The sequence below is a fragment of the Chlorocebus sabaeus genome, chromosome 8 (genome assembly GCF_047675955.1).
Source record: "Chlorocebus sabaeus isolate Y175 chromosome 8, mChlSab1.0.hap1, whole genome shotgun sequence".
In the NCBI taxonomy this organism is placed as follows: Eukaryota; Metazoa; Chordata; class Mammalia; order Primates; family Cercopithecidae; genus Chlorocebus; species Chlorocebus sabaeus.
Window position 1 is genome coordinate 27549139 of NC_132911.1, and position 23040 is coordinate 27572178.

The window sequence follows — 23040 nt, forward strand, 5'->3', positions numbered from 1 at the left end:
TTCCTGTGGGCTTGAGAGTGACAAACCATGCAGAGAGGCAGAATAATGAAAAATCCTGTCATTCCCTGCAAATTGGTGTAGTCTTTCCATTAACCCTTAAACATATACCCAACTTTGACAGCAATAACCCCAGTAGGGACCTATCCTAAGGAAATCATTGGCCATGTGGACAATGGATTATGTGCAAGCATTATTTTTTGTAGCGAAACACTGTGAGACAGAGTGGATTTTTTTCCCACTCTCTCTTTACCCCTTTTCTGGTCATAACACATACCCAGTTCCAAGCACAGGCCAAGCCAGGAAAACAGAAGGGAGCCTTTTGTCAAAAGCCACAAAGAGAAAGAGAGACAGGAACTCTTTTTTATCACCAGAGTGCATGGGGTATTGCTTAGAGCAGGTCACTTTTGCAGGATAAATGTCAGATGCATGTGGATGTCAGACCCTGAAGCAGAGCTGGGGAGGGCTGCTCTGCATCCTTGCTCTCTTCCTACAGCCCAATCCAGAGGGAAAGCAGACAGCCCGAAGGCTGACAACCGGGGCTAAAGGCTAAGAGGAAGTCATGGGATGGGAGCACGAGGGAACCCAGGGGGCCAGGACATTGAAGAAACAAGGAAGCTCTCAAAAGATCAGGAAAAGTGGCCTCTTGGGCCTTCCTGAGAGTCCGAAGCCCAGAGGCATGGGTGGGTCTGCTGCGGGAGCCCTTTGCTCTTCCTGCCCACAGAGGATGCGGTGGGCCACTCACTGGGGCCCCAGCTAAGGAGCAGTCCTACATCTCCTGCACTTGCCAGCTGTGGATTTTCATTGACCCACTGCTCTGTCCAGCCCCTCAGGTAGAGAGTTGGCGAGAGGGTCCGACAGTGGAGATTCAGTTTAAACAATGATGGTGACTCCATAAAGTGGATCTTATACCTTAGATGGTTATGTTATTAATTGAAGGGAGAAAGAAGGGAGGCTGCGATGAGAGGGGACAGTAAGTTTGGGTTTGGGCCTGTTGAATTGGAAGCCCCCAGTGCCCTTCACATGGAGCTCTCTAGATGGCAGTTGCTGGCACACAAAGAAATCAGGACTCAGAGTTATGAGAACATGCATGAGATGCGTGAAGAAGCCCAAAGGCAGATGCAAGCTTTGAGACTCAGATCAAAACCCTGGGGTGTGCCCCTGATGGGAAGGAGGGTCGGGCCCACTGGGGGAGTCACCTTAGAAAAAACATTGTAAGGGGAAATTTGGAGCATCTGAATAATGAGTTTACACCCAAAGAAGGTTGAAGATTTTTCTTTTTTTTTTTTTTTAATTGGCAAAGCTAAGCAGTAGTCGTCGAGAGCCCGGGGGGCTCCAGAAAGTCTGGGTCTGCATCTGAGGAGCAGCTGGGACCCCAGAGGAGGGAGGCAGGGATTCCTGGGGAATTGGAGCCTCCGATGCGAGTCCCACTCTGCCACCCTGAGCAGGACGCTTCCCCTCCCTGGGCCTCCATCTCATTTACAAAGCTGAGGGCAGAACTCATCATCCCCAGCTCTGACTGTATTGTCACCCTGCCTCTCCTTTGCTTGTGTCCTCGGGGCACTTACCCAGCTTCTGTCCCTGGCTCTTCCCAGACACCAGGACCCTCTGCTGGCAGGGACCTGAAACCAGGAAAAGACTAGAAGAGGCCAGCTGGCCCCTCCACCAGGGCAGTCAACACCATGCTGGGAGCTGTATTCTCGGGGTGACAGAAGATTCCTGTGGCCTTTTAAAAGGGTGGTCTTATGAAGAACCCCCGACAACATTGAGGGAATTGAAAGAATGGGTACCGGTAAGCCTCCCACCCACCCCGCCAGTTTTCATTTCTCCAAATTCCCCTCCATCCTTTGCCCTTTTGTAATATATGTTTGTTTGCATAACAGCATTCACAGTGTATACACACCAAGGGGTGCTCTTGTTTTCCCTTAATGCAATTTCATAAACGCCCTCTCACGTATGTCATAGCTATCATTTGAAATCGCTGCATAATACTCCTTTGTGTTAACTGTCTTTTAGTTAAACAATGCTCTAAGACTGCACACTTGGGTTCTTTCCAGCTTTGAGTGATTATGAAGAATGTGGTTGAGTTTTATACATATGCCATTTTCTTTCTTTGTACTCATTTCCTGGAGACAAATAGAAGAGGATTTCTGAGTCAAAGCATATAAACCACTTTTATAGATCCTGAAAGGTCATTGACTTCCTCAAGGAACTGGCTTGTTTAGATGTGCTAAATGGCCGCAGCCAATGGTCAGGGGACAAGTGTTAATTGGTAAATAAGCAATGCCTTTCTTTCCTTGACTCCTCCCGGTAAGATACCATTTTTCCAAAACTCTGGCAGACAATAGACTGAAAATGTCTCACAGAAGACAGTGGGCCAGACTCTGTTTTTGACAATAAGCAGGAGAAACAAAGTGTTTTGCAGAAGGACTCCATCCAGCGTGACTCAGTATGGTGGGGACTCTGTAGGATCCACCGCTTCCCACCCTCAGAGGTGGCACCTTGGCATCCTACAAGTCACTTCTGACATCATTGTCACTGCCCACCCCATGTTCATCCAGGGGTTCCAGAGACCCCCCCCCAGAGATGGGGATCCCTGTGACGAGTGTCACTGGCACCTCCCTGGCTGACAGCTGAACTCGGATTGGAACTCTTGCCAGAAACACAGCGAGGGACCTTGGGAGAGGTCCTCTCATGCTCCCAGAGCTGGTTCTCTTCCAGGGCTTCCCAGCAGGGCGAGACAGGAACAGAACAAGGGGCCATCCTACCCCCAGTTCCCTGCATCCCTTGGATTGCTCCAAAAAGGGTCTCAGAGAATATGAGTTTCTCTAGAAGGAGCGCAGAGAAAGGCAAGCTCCCAGGGATGCTGCCAGCTGCCGGGCCACTCTGGGCTGCACACAGGAAGGCCACATGGGCAAAGGAAGACTTGGGATTTCCGACTCTGAGCTGGAAGCATGGGGTGAAGCTGAACATTATCCTAACAAAACCAAATACACCATCTGTCTGGAGGTTCCAGCGAGGGGCCAGCAGGCTCTGCTAAAACCAGAGACAGACCAGGGATGGCCACTGCCCACCATTCCACCCTCCACCTCCTGAAGACTGGAGACTGGAGAGGAATGTGAGAGCCCTTCTGCCTCCCCGTCTTCCCTCCTGGGCACTTACACCAAGTATTTGGTACCTACTTATTCTAGAAAATTACCCATTACTTATCTAAAATTCAAGTTACTGGGCTCCTGCATTTTTACTGGCTAACATTGGCAACTCCACGTGTCGACGACTGGAGGGGTGCAGGTCAGGGTGCTGGGAGCTCATCAGGGCTTCTGATGCATGAACATGGCGGGCAGGTGAAATACAGCTGGCAGCATGCCCTGGTTCCAGGTAGATCATGGTGTCATTTACAGAGATGGAAAAGACTGGAGGAGAAGCAGGTTTGGGAGAGAAAAGTCAAGACTTCTGATTACACATTGGGTTTGAGATGGTGTTTGTTAAATAACCAAGTGGGGAGGCCACAAGAAGGTGGAATTCAGGCGAAGACAGACAGAATCTGATGGAAGTTGATGGCAGTCACTAGAAAGACAGTTTAGTTAAAGAGAAGAGGAGGAGGGTAAGGGTTGGAAAACTACCCATAGGGTGCAATGTTCAGTACTTGAGTGATGCTATTTGCACTAGAAGTCACATCACACCATTAGGGAATATACACATGTAACAAACCTGTACACACATCCTCGAATCTGTAATAATATATATGCATATATAAAAGGAGAGAAGAGGGACAAGGCCTGAGATTTACAAGTAAAGCAGGTAGAGATGGGCAGCAAAGGACACCTATGATTGCCTCCCTGAATTAAACTGGGACTTCTCAGAAACCTCTGAGATTTACAGGGAAATGGTTGTTGAGGCCCTAGTATAAGCCAGGCATTGTGCAAAAGCACTTCATGTGTTATCTCACTGAATTGTCATCATACTGATGATTACTCATTACTATCCCCATTTTACTGGTTTTTAAAAATGAGGTCCAGAGAGGCTGAAACAATTTCCCCAGATCACAGCTCGTAAATGATCAAATACTTGACCTCAGGTTTTCCTAGTTCTCAAGCTTCTGATCTGCCCTGTGCTTGATAGCATATTTTATGCATATCTGCTCTGCCAGTCAGTATGATCCTCACAGCAGGGGCCTCTCTTTATTTCTCTTCCCATCTCCCTGTGTCTCAATCAGTGCCAGGCTCATTGTTGGCACCCGGTAAGTGTTTGTTGTTTGGGATTTGATGGGAGAGGGCCCCAAGCCTTGGGTGAGGTCAGCCAAGACACGACGCCTGCAGGACTGTCAGAGAAATTCCCAGAACTTATAACTTCTCTCCAAAAGGGTGGAGGATAGGAGCTCATTAGTTGCTCGGCTTCCATCCCAGACCAAATTCAAAGCCCCCTGGTGAATGGCAAAATCTGCCTGGTAGTTCTGGGCACACCCGGCAGAAGATAGTTCCAGGAAGCAAGAGGAGAGGTGGGTTTAGGAGGCACAGAGGCCCAGCCACGGACAGGGAGGTGCAAAGCTGCAGAAGGAAGTGAGGGATGGACTCAAGACCACTCCCATTCTCTTTTTGCTTAAATAGAAAAGCTCCTTTTCTTAGCAAGGGCTGGGCACTGTATGATGACTCTCAAGTTTCCTCCAATCCTGGCTCCTGGAATAGATATCAAAGCACTTGACACGTTTCTCTTGATATTCCTGTACAGCGTGGTGAAATGAAGCTGGATTACTGCGCAGTCTGTGGCGCTTACACCCGTTTATAAATCACTTAACAAACACCAATGATACATCCCACCTGCTGAGCACTGTTCCAGGCGGTTAACATGGATGAATTAATTTCATCCTCACCACAACTTCGAAGCGGGCAGAGTAATCCCTTCTGCTCTGCTCTACAGATGAGGACATTAAGGATCAGGTAGGTTGAAACACTTGCCTGAAGTCACATAGCAATTGGCAAAGTCATGGTTTGTACCCTGGCAGTCTGACTCCGGTGCCATGCACTTCACCACTGGGTGGTGAAGCCCTGAATTCACGCCATTCCCGGCGGCAGGAGAAGCCCTGAATTCACGCCATTCCCGGCTGCAGTCCAGGCGCCCATTCCCCAGCTGTGGGGCCGTGGGCCAGAGCAGGCAATGCGTCTAAGTCTCAGTTTTGTCATTTATAAACTGAACTATTTTCTGAATTCCTTAGGATTGTTATAAGAATTAGATGACACAATGTATGCAAAAATCTCTGCAAACTGTAACTTGCAATCCAGGGAGGAAGGATGAAAGGGCTAATTAGTGATGAGTGAAGCCTAGCATGGGGTTGGCAAACGGTTTTCTTGTGAAGGGCCAGGTAGTAAATATTGGAGGCTCTGCAGGCACACCGACTACTGAGTCCTCCTATTGCAGCGCGAAAGCAGCCAGGCATTACATACACGGATGAGCACGTCTGTGTTCCAGGAAAACTTTATAAAAACAGGTGGTGGCTGCATTTGGCTCTTTGCCTAGAAGGATTGCAGCGGGATGGAGCTGAGAGATGGGTGCTCTTCAGTGTCCTGAGTGCTGTAGGTAGGGCTTTGGCTAAAGCTCCAGAGAACAGGGCGTACTTGTCAGATTTGCAGGCAGTGTTTCAGCTGTCTGTGCCCCCAAATTCTACCTGGCTCAGGCGTGGTCAGAGTTATCACCCTCGGCAGTAGAATCTTCCATGGGGAACTCAGGCCGTCAACTGGCTCTTGATCCCTTCTCCTCCCCGTCCTCCGGGGTCCGAGGTGAGTTAGAGGTGCCTTCTGCAGGAGAAGCTCTGACGGCTAGGGCGGCCCAACAGAGCTGAGGTAGGTGCAGGGAAAGTGCAGTAACCTGCTCAGGTGTGTGCGGTCTGAGTCTAAGGAAGAGGCTGGGGGGACTTCAAATGACCCTGTCACCTCCCAGGACACAAGGGGTGAAATGCGTGTGTGGGCTGGCAAGCCCTTGGTCATGTCCTCTGGGGAACTGCACGCGTGGCAGCAGGCTACGGAATGGGGACTATAGGGACATAGTTGGGACACTGGCTCCAACATGATTGATGGCACAGGCTGATTGGTAAAAATAAATGACAGATGTCCAAGTCCAGAGCCAAACAGATCCAACAGACTGCAATACCTGGCAGAAACCAGTGTGTTGACATCTAACTGGGATCACTGACAAGATCTGCCTTTAACTTGAAACAACAAGACCAACAAAGCCAGTGACACTGACACGCAATGGGGGAGCCCCTACTAGGCAATGGTTTCCTTTGAAGGAGATCTGGGGTTGGGTGAGGAGGAGATCTGACCTGATCATTGAGGGCTACATGGTATTCTATCATTTGGATATAGGGTCCTGTATTATGAGTCTCACTAGAAAGTCTCATGAGAGGCTGGGTGCAGTGGGTCACGCCTGCAATCCCAGCACTTTGGGAGGCCGAGGCAGGCGGATCACTTAAAGCCAGGAGTTTAAGACCAGCCTGGCCAACATGGCAAAATCCCATCTCTACTAAAAATACAAAAATTAGCCGGGCTTGGTGAAGTGCACCTGTAATACCAGCTACTCGGGAGGCTGAGTCAGGAGGATCTCTTGAACCTGGGAGGCAGAGGTTGCAGTGAGCCGAGACTGTGCCACTGCACACCAGCCTGGGTGACAGAGTGAGACTCCATCTCAAAAAGAAAAAGAGGCCGGGTGCGGTGGCTCACGCCTGTAATCCCAGCATTTTGGGAGGCTGAGGTGGGCAGATCATGAGGTCAGGAGATCGAGCCCATCCTGGCTAACACGGTGAAACCCCGTCTCTACTAAAAATACAAAAAAATTAGCCAGGTGTGGTGGTGGGCATCTGTAGTCCCAGCCACTCAGGAGGCTGAGGCAGGAGAATGGTGTGAACCCGGGAGGCAGAGCTTGCAGTGAGCCAAGATCACACCACTGCACTCCAGCCTGGGCAACAGAGCCAGACTCTGTCAAAAAAAAAAAAAAAAAAAAAAAAAGGAAAAGAAAGTCTCGTGAGAATTTAAGCTAATATCAGCATCCATGGTGACAGCCCAGCACACTCCCCCTTGGCTAGGCCACCCCAGGAGAGGTGTCTAATTCTGTTGACGACTCACACTTGGAGCCTGTAGGGAGGATGGCCATTCTGTTGAGGCATTCAGTTTAGTCCTTCCATTAATTGAGTACCTGCTATAAGCAGCACATGATGGTAGACAGTGGGAGGACAGCGGTGAACAAGGTGCGGTGCCCTATTATGAAAGAGCTCTCCTTGACTAGAAGGAGAGCCGGCACAGAAACCAATCATTGCAATACAGCATGGCGAGTGTGAAGACCAGGGCACAAAGACACAAAGGTAGAGGAACTGGGTTCGCTTTCCTTGGTGTTTCCAACTCGCTGATGAGCAATCGTGAGGATGAGGAGAACACCTTGTTATGATTCATTCCTGAAAGAAGAACTAGAAATTGTGTGGGAAAATCAAGGTGGACAAGGAAGAGGTTTCTGTGACTCGCAATTGTTTTTTGGGAAAAGCACAACACTGTGTCTGTCTGGGAAGTCGGGGGGGAGGTTGTAGGAGACACCCACTGAAGCTAAGCATCTCAGGGCCCTGGGTGGGGCCGTTGCTGGCTCCATCGCTCCCTCCCCTAAAGAGCTACAATCCTGGAAATGCTGTTCGGTTCCTGTTTCTTGGCTTACTGAGCCCTGTGCTGTCACGGTACCTCAAGGACCTCTCCAACAGTGTCTCCAGGCTTCCCTGCGTGTTTATTGGAAACATGTGCATATGGACACGTACTGCACTGAGCCCAGTTCTGTTTATAGACAAAGTTACTGGGTGCTCAGGCTAAACAAGTAGGTCTCTAATCCGTTGCTATTCTGAAAGGAAACTGTCTCTGACTGTGGGAATAATATCATCAAATATTTCTGGAGCACTTTTTTTTTTTTTTAAAGACAGGATCTCGCTGTTACCGAGGCTGGAGTGCAACGATTCAATCATGGCTCACTGCAACCTTGAACTCCTGGGCTCAAGTGATCCTCCTCCCTCAGCCTCCTGAGTAGCGGGGACTACAGGTGTATATCGCTATACCTGGCTCATTTTTTAATTATTTGTAGAGACGAGGTCTCACTATGTTGCCCAAACTCATCTCAAACTTTTAGGCTCAAGCAATCCTCCTGCCTCAGCCTCCCAAGAGCTGCGATTACAGGCATGAGCCACTGTCCCCAGCCTACTGAGTACTTATGTGCCGGGCACTAAGAGAGTTTTAATTTTCATGTATTATTTAATTAAATCCTCACAACAGCCCCATAGGGTAGGCACCACATCACCCCATTGTATCGATGAAAAAAACCAAGTCCCTTGGAGGTTAAATTATTTGCCTCAAAATGATAGAGCCATTCCATAGCACAGCCTGGATTTGAACCCAGAAGTCTGGCCTCAAAGTCCATATCCTGAAGAGAATATGGCTACTCCCAGAATGCTCGAAAGACACAGAGAACAATAGAAGTATCATTAAGCCCATTGTTTTTCAGACTACAGCTTTTATCCTATTCATGAATTATGAAATAAATGAATGAGTTGTGATCGTTTAAAAAAAAAACAAATAGACTAGAAAGGCATTACAAATGTAAGTATTATCTCAGCTATGCTTATATATGTGTACTGGTTGGTAAGTCATGGTAAAAAACGTTTGAGACCACAGATCTTGCCCAATTTGCTCACTTTACAAATGGGTAAACTCCCATTCAGACAGCAAAGTGATGTTTCCAAGGTTACAGAGCATTCACAGATAACCTGGGGCTAAACCCCAGGTTATGCTATCAAGGTTAATTGACTGCAAAGAAAACAAAGAAAAAGTAAGAGTGATGATGCTATAATAGTGGTAATACTAGTGCCAGCAGTAACAATAACAATAACTACTACTCTAAATCTTATGTGGAAATCGGATCCCCAATGTTGGAGGTGGGTCTAGTGGGAGGTCTTTGGACCATGGGGGTGGATCCCTCATGAATGTCTTGGCATCCCCCTTATGGTAATGAGTGAGTTCTTGCTCCATTAGTTCATGCGAGAGCTGGTTGTTTAAAGAGGATGGACCTCCCCCTTTCTCTCTCTTGCCATGTGACATGCCTACTCCCCATTTGTCTTCTGCCATGACTGGAAGCTTCCTGAGGCCTTACCAGAGACCAAGGAGATGCTGGTACCGTGCTTGTACGGCCTGCAAAACTGTGAGCCAAATAAACCTCTTTTCTTTATAAGTTATCCCATCTTAGGCATTCCTTTGTAGCAATGCAAAACAGACATATAGGGAGTACACTGATTTCCCCCATTTTCAGAGAAGGAAGCTCTTGGCCAAGTGCCTCGGCCAATGTCTTATAGCTGGTGATAGAGAAGCCAGGGTTCAAGCTCAGACAGGCTGGCTCCAAAGTCCCTACTTGTAACCAGCATGAAGTCTACATGGTCCTGCCTGTCTCAATATTCTTCTTAAATGCTATGATGTCAATGCAGTATATAACATGCTAGATATGTGTTAATATAGTTAATCACACACCTGCCACTTCTACTAGCTAAATGTCCCTGGGTAGCAATTCCATATTCATCTCAATTAGGTACTTGGTAAAACTGAAATACTCATCTTTTTTTTTCTACAAATATTTTCTAGATTCCCTGATCTCTGTCATTCATTTACATATTAAAAACATCACACATTTGAAGAATCAAATAGAAAAGGCAGAAATTTTATAAAGATAAAACTGTACATAACACCCTTCCTTGTTCCATAAAGAATTAAGACAATTCACAAGGATACATTAACTACACTAAGATGAAAGCAGATGAGATCCAGGTAAAGAAGATCAAGCAGAGAGACCCCGAATGAAGCCAGGAATGAGACTAACACAAAAATGCTTTCCTTAAAGTCTCTACACTTGCTGCGGGTGGACCACAATTCTGTCCCCAGGTTTTTGTTTTAATGACCTTCAAATTCACATATCACCATACAAGGGATGACAGCTGACTCTTAAGTTTATGTTAATTACCTCCTTGAAAATAATTTTAAAGACTTTCAGATTCACAGTCTCCATAAGGTGAAAACAAATTCCTCAAGGAACACATAACTCCTTCTATGACTGAGACAGAAAATGATTGGTGCATGCATCCTCTGAGGACAGCATTGTGTAATGCAAGAAATAACATCCTCAACATCATTTTTACAATAAGCACAAGAGATGAAATTTCACAGGGTTGTTTCTGACAAAGTGTCCCAATAAAGGATGATGGCATTGCACTCCTATTCCCAAGATGCATGACAGAATCAGGAAGCTACAGTGTAGATGGACACGGGCTCTGAGCATATTACTCTTCCCTGCAAAGTCCAGGGACAGACTTGCTTGAAACAAGGTGATCCAAAAAAGGGATACTCTGTTCAAAGCCAGGTGGATAACTCTCCCCAGGCCCAGGTCTTCCCCAACTATTCCAGCCCTCAGGGACTGGGCTCTCCTTTGTACAATTTGGCAATAGCAGAAACTATGTCACATTGCCCTACAGTGGGTGTATGTGTTTATGATTTTAAACCCTCCTGTGCAGGGACTACATCTCATGACATTTTGTTCCTAGGGCTTATCCCTTCGCCCTGCACCCACTGAACACTCATGCACAAATTCAATGCTTGTTGAGGATGCTGATGACAATGACCGACTGGTGCTGTTAGAAAATAACTAAATTAATGTGCAGGAGGAGCCCATATCTCCCCAGGGACTCTCCCTGTAGACCACTGGTCTTGCTACATTGCTGCGATGCTACAGCCTCACCCCACATTTGAATCCCAGATCTTTTCACTTCCCCTTTCTGCTGTTTCATTTCCACAGTGAGAATTCAGACTTATCTACAGAACTGTCTCAGGAAAGAGAAGAAGAGATGGTTCCTAATGAACACACCCAGTCACCACAATGACTGCCCAGAAGAGTCATGGATAAGACTGAACTCTCTCCGACTCTTTAATTCCATCGCAAAGGACATCTTGCCTGAAGTGCTGGATTGAGGACCCCCTGGCCACATGACCAGGCAATCCCAAATCTTTAGTTCATAAACTTAAACCTGATTGTATTGTCCAGAAATGAATTGGGAACAGAATGAAAACATAATAGGGAACCGTCAGCCAAGGTAACAATCAAAATATGTTGAAGAGATAGGAAAGCTTAGAGGAACTAGGGGTAGGAGGAGTCTCTTGCCATCTCCTTGGGAGATGATGAAAGGCTGTGAGCTGAGGGAACAGAACCCAGTGACAGCATGGGATTATCAGAGTAAAGTTCCCAGGAGGACACTGGTCAGGTTTGATGGTGGGCAGAATCCAATTGATAGAATAATTTGGGTGGTGGTTGGATTAACCTTCAAACAGGTAAACTTAGATAATGCATAAATGTGAAGTACATGTTTGCCTTTTACTTTCAATATTTGGGCAAGAAGATGAATTGAGAGAAGTCCTATGTGGGACTTATAAGACTCATATTTGGTGTAGTTTGATTACAAATTTGTCATACTGGGAAACCATAAGAGTAAGCATTTGCACGCTGAGATGTTGCCAATCCAGTATTCAGATATGGAGCTGGGTTCCAGTGGATAATTTTGTCATCCAGTTGTAGGAGCTATGAGATTTGCATTGACAAGGAGGTTTTAAGAATGGTTTAAATGGATCTCCTGTGCAAGGTGACCTCTCTGGGCACAGACAGTGAGTTCTACCCAAGAAGGGGAAGCCCTCTCCCATGGCAGGTCACCCAACAGAAGGCCAGGCAAGCTCTTCTTCACACTGGACTGTGGATCTCCCCACACCCCTGATTTTGGTATCTCTGAGAAGGAGCATCGCTGAGGTCTTCAATCAGGCAATCTAAAGAAATCTCCCTGAGATCAGACAGAGCCTCCTTAAAGAACTTCAGCCTTGTCCACCACCTTGCCAAGTCCCCTTCCTATGCCACCCTCACCAAACCTCCCCCAGAGGCCAACATGATTCTCCAGACAGGAATCTGGGGGAGGTAACAGTGGCCACACACCCAGGGCCAAGAGATCAGGTATGACACTGTTGTACCAGCTCTGTCCCAATGCACCCCAAATTTTTGTTCAACACAGGCAATGTGGCATCCAGAAACTTCAGGTTCAAAGATAATTATAATGATCAGAAAAATGCTGGAACAATTGAGGTATGGCAACATTTTTATTAGATTGGGAAACCATGTTCCACCCTCCTTTCTGAAGCTTCCAGGACATCATTATAAACCTCACCCAAACTCCAAGCCAGGAGAAAGCCTTTTTTTCATCATACTGGACAGCACTACTTGTTAGCAAACTGTCCTTTATTTTGAATGGAAATCTGTCTCCTAATAACATCCACCCGTTGGTCCTAGCTCTGCCTTCTAGGGTCACATAGAGCATGTCTACCCTTTCCACATGGCAGCCATCCAGACACCAGAAGAGAACTGTCACTCTGCTGCAAGTCTTCTCTTCCCCAAGAGATGATGCCCTTCCAGGACCTCCAGAGGCTGGCCCCAGACCCCCCCACCAATCTGGTCCCTCTCCTCCAGACCCCCATCTGTCACCTAAAAGTTCCTGTTCTGCAGAGCTTTTCTGCATCTGTCACCTAAAAGTCCCTGTTCTGGTTTCCTGTTGGGCTGGAATGCTTCCTAAACATTCCAGAATTTTGTTATGGTCCTGGCAGCCAAACCCACAAAACCGAGATCCCAAGCTCTCACCAAGCAGCCTGAGAACATGTTCAAATCCTCCTCTGGCCCACTTGGCCTGCGAGGGACCCTGCTGGCCCCTGTCCTCTGGTCCCAGGGATGAATCATGAGGTTCTCTCGTTGTTGCTGTTGGCCGCCCCTCAGGTTGCTCATTGGTGGGACAGACTCCACCCCAATGTCTTTGCCCTGAGTGTGGAAACCTGAAGGCGCAGGCAGCACTGAACACCCCATTACAACACCCAAGTGACTAGTTCCGCTTGACAGAAAGTGAGTCAAGACCGGGGAGGTCCTGGCCATTTGCCTCGAAATTTCCAGCAAAAGGTCAGGTCATCTACCCGTAAGGACTGGACCTCCAGATTCCTGCCCTGGGCTTCACCCGAGGTCCCCTCCCTCAGTGTTCCAAGTCAGCTTGGCCTGGCCAGCAGCCTCGCTCCCACCATCCCCACCTGTTCCATGCAGCAGCCGCACCTCCCTATATGTGCCTGCTCTGTCACCATCACATTGGGTTAGACCCCATCACAGTGCCTGCTGCATTCTGCCTTGAGGCGGGGCTCTAACTGCATGACCCTGTCTTGGTTCCTGGGTTGGAAGCCCCTTGAGAGAAGCCCCTGGGTCCTATTTAGCTGTGCCCCCAATCTTAGCATGGAGCCTGCTGCAAGGTAGGTACTCATGTGAGACATGTCGGGTGGAAATAAACTGATCCCTCAGCCTTACTTGTGTCCAGTCCTACCTATCTCCATTGAGAAAGGTGGGAACTGAGCAGCCCTTCCTTTGAAAGGGAGTCAGGAGAGGACCACCACAGCCATCTGCTTCACCATCTGTCTTCATAGGGACGACCTATAGATGATGAGCTGGGGTGCTCACAGCCTGGGGCCAACAGGCCCCTGTTTCATCCCTTCCTGAGTCCATGAGCTGTCCTTCTCCCTGGCTGAGAAAATGCTAGCCCTAGCCCATCACCTGCCCATCTTGAAAGATAGAAATTGGTAAGGAGAGCCTGGCTGAATTGAGGCAAACCTATTCTGCCTACAGTAACTGCAAAGGGCAGCAGGTTTACCAGGAAGGAAAGTGCCTCGCAACTATTTTCATGGCACCCCAGGACCAGAAGCTAAGACAATGCCCAGCCTTCTCAGTGCAAACCATACCCCAGAGGCCCAGGGAGGCCCAGTGTAATGCACAATGTCCCACAATGATGCAGGAAAAGTCAGAAGCCACTCCCAGCAGCTAGGTCTCTACTGCTGGACTCTTCAATTCCACAAGCTCACATAGCCCCTGCTGGCTACTCCCACGCAAAATGAGCAATACTACTGAAGAGCTTCTTCCTTCTTCCTCTGTGGTTTCCATGGTGACAAGGGCAGTGTTTGGGCTCATGACAGTGGGAATGAAGAATGGAAGCTCCAGGTCTTCCTTCCTCATCCCAAAGACCAGGACAAAAACAAACTGCTCTTACCTGCTAAGATGAAGATGCCCACAAGAATCAGGAAAACCAGCAGGTAGAGCCCCAGGACAGCATGCTTCAGCGCCGACAGGGACCCCAGCTGGGTACAGCAGCTGCTCGCCCGCCGTTTGTGACATGGACCTGGACAATAAGGGTAAGAAAAGGAAGGAAAGAAGACACTTAAAAACCCCATAAGCTCTTTTCTTTTTTGGTCTCATCTCTCCCTGATGCATGCAGATGTTCATGTTGAACTTCTCACATCCCTTTTGCATGTCTAGAATGCAACCACTTGATGAGGAGCTTTCCAGGACCATCACATTCAGCCTCTACCTCTCCTCCCACTCTCTGTGTTCATGACCAAGCCAGATCACAAGTCCACAGCTCACATGCTTACACAAACCAACTCTTCTTGAGCTAGTTTAAGCAGCAGAAAGACCTTGGATTAGTCTTGGATATGTGGCCTTTACAAAGTGTCATTGTCCCATGGGATCCAGGGAACATGAAGAGAAATTAAAACAGAAGTTTCAAACTCCAAACTTCTACAGTGGCTGGGGAGGTATGGGAAAGAGGGAAATGGGCCCAGTGGGACTATGGGGAGGCCAACAGCACGTGCCTGCTCTGGCAGAGGCTACTATGCAGGGATGAGGCGTGGATGTGGCCAGATACAGAATTTTCTACATCTATTTTTAAGTATTGGCAACTAATTCATCAAACACAAAACACTGGGGAGTGTAAACAAAACATATTTGTAAGCCAGCTATGACCAGCTTGCAACCTTGCATTTAGATTTGCTGGAAAACACAGTAACTTCATCCTGTGACACTCCTCAAATTCTGCTCAAAATGGAATAGGGAAATATCATTGCTGCAGTGGCCTTTTGGGCCATGTAATTCAACCCCTTTGGTGTACAGATAAAGAATGTCAAATGTTAGCGGCAAATCCGGCCCCAGGACCCACGTTGATCTTTTAGCTGAACTTGTCCTTCAAGGCAGCCTTCCCAGACAACCCATGCAGAGGCTTACTGACCTCCACCTGCTCTGTTGACTGAAAGTGGAAAGAAGGGATCCTCTTCCTGATGTCAACAGGGCATGTAGGAATCACCAGGGTGGCGGGGTGGGGGGGGGGCATTAAAAAAATGCATATCCCTTTAATGCTTGTTCCTTACCCCCTGTGGATGAGACCCCTCTCCAGAAGGACTGTCCCCACTTCAAGAGTGTCACTAACTAAGGCCAGGTGTGGTGGCTCACACCTGTAATCCCAGCACTGTGGGAGGCCAAGGCGGGTGGATCACTTGAGGTCAGGAGTTTAAGACCAGCCTGGCCAATATGGTGAAACCCCATCTCTACTAAAAATACAAAAATTAGCTGGGCATGGTGTAGTGCGCTTGTAATCCCAGCTCTTTGGGAGGCTGAGGCAGGACAATCACTTGAACCTGGGAAGCAGAGGTTGCAGTGACCTGAGATCACACCACTGCACTCCAGCCTGGGCGTCACAGTGAGACTGTCAAAGGAAAGGAAAGGAAAAGGAAAGGAAAAAGGAAAGGAATGGAAAGGAGAGGAGTGTCACTAACTGGAGTGGGCAGCAAAAGGTTGTCGAGAGGCTAAAATTGATATTTAGAAAACATCTTGAAGGATGGTGCCATGTTTGCAATTCCTTTGTAGGTTTCCATTTGCAAGGAGGTACCTCAAAGGCTATATATCACCTCCCAGGTATCATTACTACCTCCTTGGCCTCAGGAGGTTTTATGACCACAAGGAAAATGGTGGTGACTATTGGTACCTTAGGATCCACACAGCCCTGGTTCCCCACAGGTATTGTTATATAAGGAGCATTTTCCCACTCATTGACTTCGTTTTATTACAAATACTGCGTTAAACCAGCTAAACAGAGCTATTACATAATATTTCCATAAGACATTGGGTGCAGTGTCGAGCAAGTTGTCAAATACAAATCCAATGACCATTCTCATTCGTCCTTACATTAGCAAGTTTTGAAGAGTTGAGCTGATTTTCCACTAAGACAAAATAGAGCACATCTTTCTAACTCACCCTAAACTTTTTCTGGGATTTTCCATCCCTTACCATACACTAGGCTCTACAAAGGGTTTTGCTCCTAAATATGTAGGCTCCTGGTAGCATTTCTTTTTTTTTTCCTTCTGGTGAGAGCCACTAGCTGTCTGGTTGCAACTTACCAGAGGCACGTCTGTTCCTCTCAAGAGTCAGAGTGGGAGGAATAGAAAAATATTATACAAATACTGGTTTCATTCTCATGGTGGTAGTGTCAGCTCTCCTGTTTTGAGCCCTGCTTCCTCCTTAGCCTCATGACAGAATAGGAGGAGGAAAATCACACAGCCATGAAAACAGTTAACTTGAAGTTTGCCTTTGTCATCTGCATATGTGTTGCTGGTTCACTGTAGGAGTGCGTCAACGTGCAATGATGTCACTCTATTTTTTTCCCATAAAAAAGAATAGTTCCCTTGCCCTCTACCTGAGGCTATTTAATAGCAAGCACCTGCTTGTGACAAGTGCCTTAGTCAACCAACATGCAGAACACAGACCTTCCTCTGAGACAGCTTAGTTCTTTCAGCAAGACTTTGTTACTTTGTGCATTAAACCAAGTCTATTTTAAATAGGACATAATGAGGGTTTCAAATAGAGGTTTCCCACGAATGGTTAGACAAGCAGAACATGAATGGTCTGGCAAGACCCTTAGAGAATCTGATTGCAAGGGAAAGACGACAATTTAAGACAACAAGTCACAAAGGCTGCTCAAAACACATTTATGGACTTTTTTTTTCCAGGTGGCAGAAGCGTGTTAGCTGGGTAAACCCTTCAAAGTATTTAAACTTAGTGGAAGGTTACAAACACTCCAAAATGATCCTAACAGCAAAGCCAGGGCAAAAAGTATGTCTACTTTTTTGTTAAAAAAGTTTTAAAAATGCACTATCAAGCCATGACAAGACACAGAGGAATCTTAAATGCATAATTAACTCAGTAAAATAAGCCAACCTAAAAAAGCTACATACTGTGTGATTCTAACTGTGTGATAGATATTCTGGGAAAAACAAAAGTATGGAGGCGGTAAGAAGATCAGAGGTTGCCAGGGATTGGGAGGGCAGGAGGGATGGGCAGGCAGAGCACAGGGGATTTTCAGGGAAGTGAAACTCCTCTGTATGATACTGCAATGGTAGATGCATGCCATTAGACATTTGGCCAAACCCACAGAATGTTCAACACCAAGAGGGAACCCTAATATAAATGATGGGCTCTGGGTGATAACGATGTGTCAACATAGGCTCACTGATTGTAACAAATGCACCATGCTGGTGGGGACGTTGACAGCGGGGGAGGCTGTGCACGGGGAGGGTGGCAGGCAGGATATATGGGAATGTTCTGTACTTTCCATTTGCCTTTGCTATAAACCTGACACTACTATTAAAAAACACAGTCTATTAAAAATAAAAGTAGAGCTTCTGACTTAAGGATTGTAGGGGTAAAAACTTCAACAGGCATTTATGGAACACCCACTGTGGAAAGCCCCACTCTGGTAGCCAGCCTTCAAAATAGACCCCACGATCCCAGCACCTTCCACAATCAACCGCCTACCAGGCTGCACCAGGGTTGGTCTGTGTGACCAGTAGAATACGGCAGAAGTAATGGTGTGTCCCTTCTGAACTGAGACACAGCTTCCTTCTGGCTCAGTCTTTCTCTCTTGGAATGTTTGTTTGAAGGGAAGCCAGCTGCCATGTCATGAGCACCCACAGAGAGGGCTTTGGCTGACAGCCATGTAGGTGAGTGAGCCTTTAACCAGATCCTCCCACCATGTCAAGCCTTCAGATGACGGCAGCCTGGCCAATATCTTTACCGCAACCGAGGCAGGAGGCAAGATTCGACTTCAGAGGCAGAGCTCAGAAACCAGACCAAACTGAGGACTAGCTAAAAAAAGGAATGGGGCAGGAGCAGCTTTTCATAAGACACACCCACCAAAGTGCCATGTTGTTTACCATTGCCATGGCAACACCCAGATGTTACCACCCCTTTCTACAGCAACATGACAACCCAGAAGTTGCCACCATTTTTCTAGAAGTTTCTGCATAAACTGCCCAAAATTTGCCTATAATTAAAAATGGGCATAAATAGGACTGCAGAACTGCCTCTGAGCTGCTGTTCTGGCCACACTGCCTATGGGGTAGCCCTGCTCTGCAGGGAGCAGCTCCTCTGCTACTGCCATGCACCGCCCCTTCAATAAAAGTTACTAACACCACTGGCTCACCCTGGAATTCTTTCCTGGGCAAAACCAAGAACCCTCCAGTTTTGGGGCTTGCTTCTCCTGCATCACAACCTCTTGAGAAAGCCTGAGCCAGGGCTACTCTGCTAAATTGCTCCCGGAATCCTCCCAGATTACATAGACATATGTGGGTACAAAATTTTTAATCTGAAAAAATTAACAAAATTTTGGCTTTTAAAAAAAAAAAACCCATGACTTCCTCAGAAACTGCATGAGGAATACATTTGTTTTGTTTTATGCTGCTCAGTATTGGGGTAATTTGTTACGCAGCAATAGATAACTAACACACTTCTGATAGGTGCTGGGAAATACAAAGATGACACACTGCGGGAGGAGCAGACTTTGTCAGCGTCATTCACTTCCAACTGCCTAGCTCCCAGGCCAGTGCCTGGCACATAGCAGATGCTCAAGATATTTGTTGAGAGATTAAGATGCGGCCACTGCCTTTCAGATGCAGCCATGGGAGGGGAAGACAATGCGTAAAGGGTAACTACAACACAGGGAAGAATGAGGTCAGTGCGGAAGGGAGCGGTGACACAAGCAAAGTGCTGCCTGCACAGGTGGCGATGCATTCAGTGCCAGAGGTAGTCACAGAGTCTGCATGGAGGAGGCCGCAATTCACCAGTGCATGAAAGACAGCCCTTTCTAGATGGGCTGAATTCTGTTCTCTTTCTCTTCCCTTCACAGTGCAATGTACAACACATACAAATTTGAAAACAGCGACTTTAAGGAGCAAACAGTCTTCCTCTCTGTGTGAACCATCTACAGGAAGTACCAGACAAAGCTGTTCATGATTAACAGGTTGTCTGCAGACACAGGCACACACGAGACCAGAACACTGGAGAAAATGGTCGACAACCACCATGACAACAGGAAGAAGAAAAACTATCCCAAGCTCAAACAGAATCCCGGGAAAGATTTTTCCATTTTGCAGTGGCCTCCAGAAGTGAGGGTGGCATCTGGAGGTCAGGAAGCCAAGAGGTCTAGAGAAGGCAAGGCCAGTGGCTCTGAGCAAATAAGTAGAAACAGTGACTTGCCAGAAGAATCCAGAATGCCAGGCGGGGAGACGTTGTTCATCTCAGTGTGGAGCACGTGGCTGCTTGATGATTGCTAGGAGCAGCAGCGATGGTTTCCTCTCTGTAGGCATCCTCCCCTGCATACAGCCTGCACAATCTTGCCATAGCTGAGTGTCCCTGGGCTATTACTTTCTTAACATCACTCGACTTAAATACTTTTAAACTTAAATTTCTTTGGAAGGAAACTTCATCACCATAAGTGGAAAATTAGTAGCTTCCTATTATAAATTAAAATAGATACCTGGCTGGGCCCAGTGGCTCATGCCTGTAATTCTAGCACTTTGGGAGGCCGAGGCAGGTGGATGACCTGAGGCCAGGAGTTCGAAACCAGCCTGTCCAACCTGGTGAAACCCCATCTCTACTAAAAATACAAAAATTAGCCAGGCATGATGGCAGGCACCTGTAACCCCAGCTACCCAGGAGGCCAAAGCAGGAGAATCATTGGAACCTGGGAGGCAGAGGCTGCAGTGAGCCAAGATCCTGCCACTATACTCCAGCCTGAGTGACCAAGTGAGACTGTCCCCCCCCCAAAAAAAAGACACCCAACTATTAAAATAACAGATTCACACCTGTGTATCAAAGGCATCTTGAACGCCACTATGCTGTATGTAGCCATATCCTAGGAAACACTGACTTTAATGAAAGTAACTAAGTCACAGTTCAGTGACATGTTGCAAGAAGAAAGTTAACACACACCAGGGAAATTTCATTTATAGAGAAGCAAAACCAAATTTTAGATGTTCAAGTTTTAAAATGGTCCAGGTCAGGCACAGTGGCTCATGACTTAATCCCAGCACTTCGGGAGGCTGTGGTGGGAGGATTGCTTGAGCTCAGGAATTTAAAACCAGCCTGGGTGGCATAATGAGACTCTATCTCTACAAATTTCTTTTTAATTAGCCAGGGATGGTGGTTTGTGCCTGTATCCCAGCTACTCAAGAGACTGAGGTGGGAGTTCAAGGTTGTAGTGAGCTATGATGTCACCATTGCACTCCAGCCTGGGTGGCAGAGCAAGACCCTGACTCCAAAAAGAGAAAAAAGTTCTAGAAGGTAGTATGTTAAGAATTAAGTACCACTGAAAGAACCATGTCAGAACCTTGCACGCATCTTTCACTCCATCCTCATTATGATCCATTACCTCTTTACCTCTCTGGTGATCCTACTAGTCTCTAAGGTTCTTTGAGGCAAGGTGTGTCTCCCCGTCAGCCAGTGAAGAGCAAAGCAAACACATGTAAACAAGAGTTATTTTTGTGGCAAAGACTGTCTCTTACATTTGCCATATGCAAATAATTGATAAATTCTAATTGGCTAGAAAAACATTTTTGGAGCAAAGTTTTGGTCTGAAAAAATAAAAGCTGGGGCTGGGTGCAGGGCTCATGCCTGTAATCCCAGCACTTTGGGAGGTTGAGGTGGGCAGATCACTTGAGGTCAGGAGTTCGAGACCAGCCTGGCCAACATGACGAAACCCCATCTCTACTAAAAATACAAAAATTAGCCAGGCTTGGTGGTGCAGGCCTGTAATCCCAGCTACCCGGGAGACAGGCAGGAAAATCACCAGAACCAAGGAGGCAGAGGTTGCAGTGAGCCAAGATCATGCCACTGCACTCCAGCCTGGGCGACAGAGTGAGACTCTGTCTCAAATAAATACATTAATTAAAAGTTGGGCTTTCTTTGCATACCCAGGGCCTCTAATTGCTTCTTTGTGCCCATGCAGGTCAACTGTAGAAGGTAATCACCGGAACGGAATTGATACTTTACTTCTGGCTGAGAGTCGAAATCACACGTGGAGCTTCTTAGTCATACCAAGGCCTGAGCCTGCCCCAGATGCTCACTCTCTGATTTAGTGGTGAAATCACAGATCCGTGGCACGGAGGCCGCAGCTCCGCAGCAAGGCATTTGTCATATCAAAAGGGAAGGTGAAGACACATTCTTGGAAAGCAAATGAAAAGTCTTACTAAGAGCTTGACTTTTGGGGAGAAAAAAATTCCTTGATTTCTTTTCAATAGGACACGTTGAAAATGGGGTTGTATCAAACGATTCTATTATTCCTAGAGGTAAACATTGCGAAGAGTTCCTCCTAAAACTGGGAGCAAGAATACCCCAAAGAGTTTTTGCTAAAATACTGCATCCTGGGGGTAGGGAGATGTTTGGCAGCGGAGATTAAAGAACAGAGAAGTTTATATAAGAACAATGCAACCTTGGCACGCTGAGCTGAGGATGAGCAGGGAGAGGGTTCCCAATGTCAGGCTACATTGTGGAGAGAACCTTGAACCTCTAGAGCCCCCTTTCCCTGTATTAAGCAGGTAGCATCTCTCACAGCGCTTTGGGGGAACAGCATGGGTTTGGGGCTCTGTGGAGGTCAACGCAAAGCCTGCCTCTGTCATGCGTTAACTGTGAGACCATGAGCGAGTATTCCGGGAGTTCCCTTCATCAAAATATCCTTTCCTTGAAACACTAATATTTCAGTTTCTTAGTCATAATTTTAGAGCATTTTGGAGTTATCCAAATTTATTTCTCCTCTCCCATTTTAAAAGAAACTCACACATTGGATCTGATCAAAATGAGTGTTTATTTCCAAAGAAACTGGCTCTAAACATAAAAAAAAAAAAACCAGAAGGCAATGATTCCATTGTTACCTACTTGAGTTTTAACAGCAGCAAACAGTTACTTTCTTCTTCTTGTCTTTGGTCCCACAGCTCATAAACAGCAGGTGGAGATAGGGTTTTATTGCTGGGAGGAACCTCAGAGCTCAGCTCATCCAAGGAGCTTCGTGAAACCCACCCAAGTCTGACTTCACGATGGTTACTCATCACTCACATTGCTCACTGTAACAGGCAGCCACAAATAACCTCTGTCTTTGAAGCTGCCACCACTCTCTGGCTTTCATGGGGACTCCATAAGACAGGGAAGGAAAGTATGAAGCAGGGGCACTGCCACCAAGAGCCACCCCCCCGAGTCCTGCCCGAAGTCACAGCAGACCCAGGGAGACAAGTGTCCCTGTAGCCTGGGAGGGTCCTCAACAACCGTGAGGTTGTGAAGTCTATATCATCCTGGTCATCACCCTGAATCCTGGCCAAAAAAAAAAAAAAAAAAAAAACCTTCTAAAGCTCTTGGGATTTCCAGAGTTATAAGAGTGATTTTTGTATATTCATGAGATGAGTGGGTCTGGGGACCCCCTAGATCGCCTCAGGATGGGGTCTGGTCCCTGGAACGACCAAGGCAGGATGAGAGTTGGGACCTTCAGCCTTACCCCCCAACCTCCAGGAAAAGAGAGGCTGAAGGTTGAGTTGATTATCAATAGCCAATGATTTAATCAATCATGCCTACATAATGAAGCTTCCATAAAAACCCAAAAGGGCTGGGTTTGGAGAGCTGGACGTGCAGAGGTTCCTGGAGGGCAGAACAGCTGGGGAAGGCGTGGAAGGTCTGCACCCCTCCTCCCAGACCCACCCTGTGCACCTCTTCCCTCTGTTGTTCATCTACACATCCTTTGTAATATCCTTTTCAATAAACCTGCAAATGTGAGTAAAG

At 47.1% G+C, this 23040-nt stretch overlaps 1 protein-coding gene across 1 annotated transcript in view; it reads right to left on the minus strand.

Moving 5' to 3' along the window:
* Positions 1-23040, minus strand: part of SCARA5 (scavenger receptor class A member 5) — a 122603-nt gene that overhangs the window by 81926 nt on the left and 17637 nt on the right. Inside the window, exon 3 of the mRNA XM_007962015.3 lies at positions 14162-14290. Within this exon, the coding sequence (XP_007960206.1) occupies positions 14162-14290 (129 nt within the window). The remainder of the gene's footprint in view (positions 1-14161; positions 14291-23040) is intronic.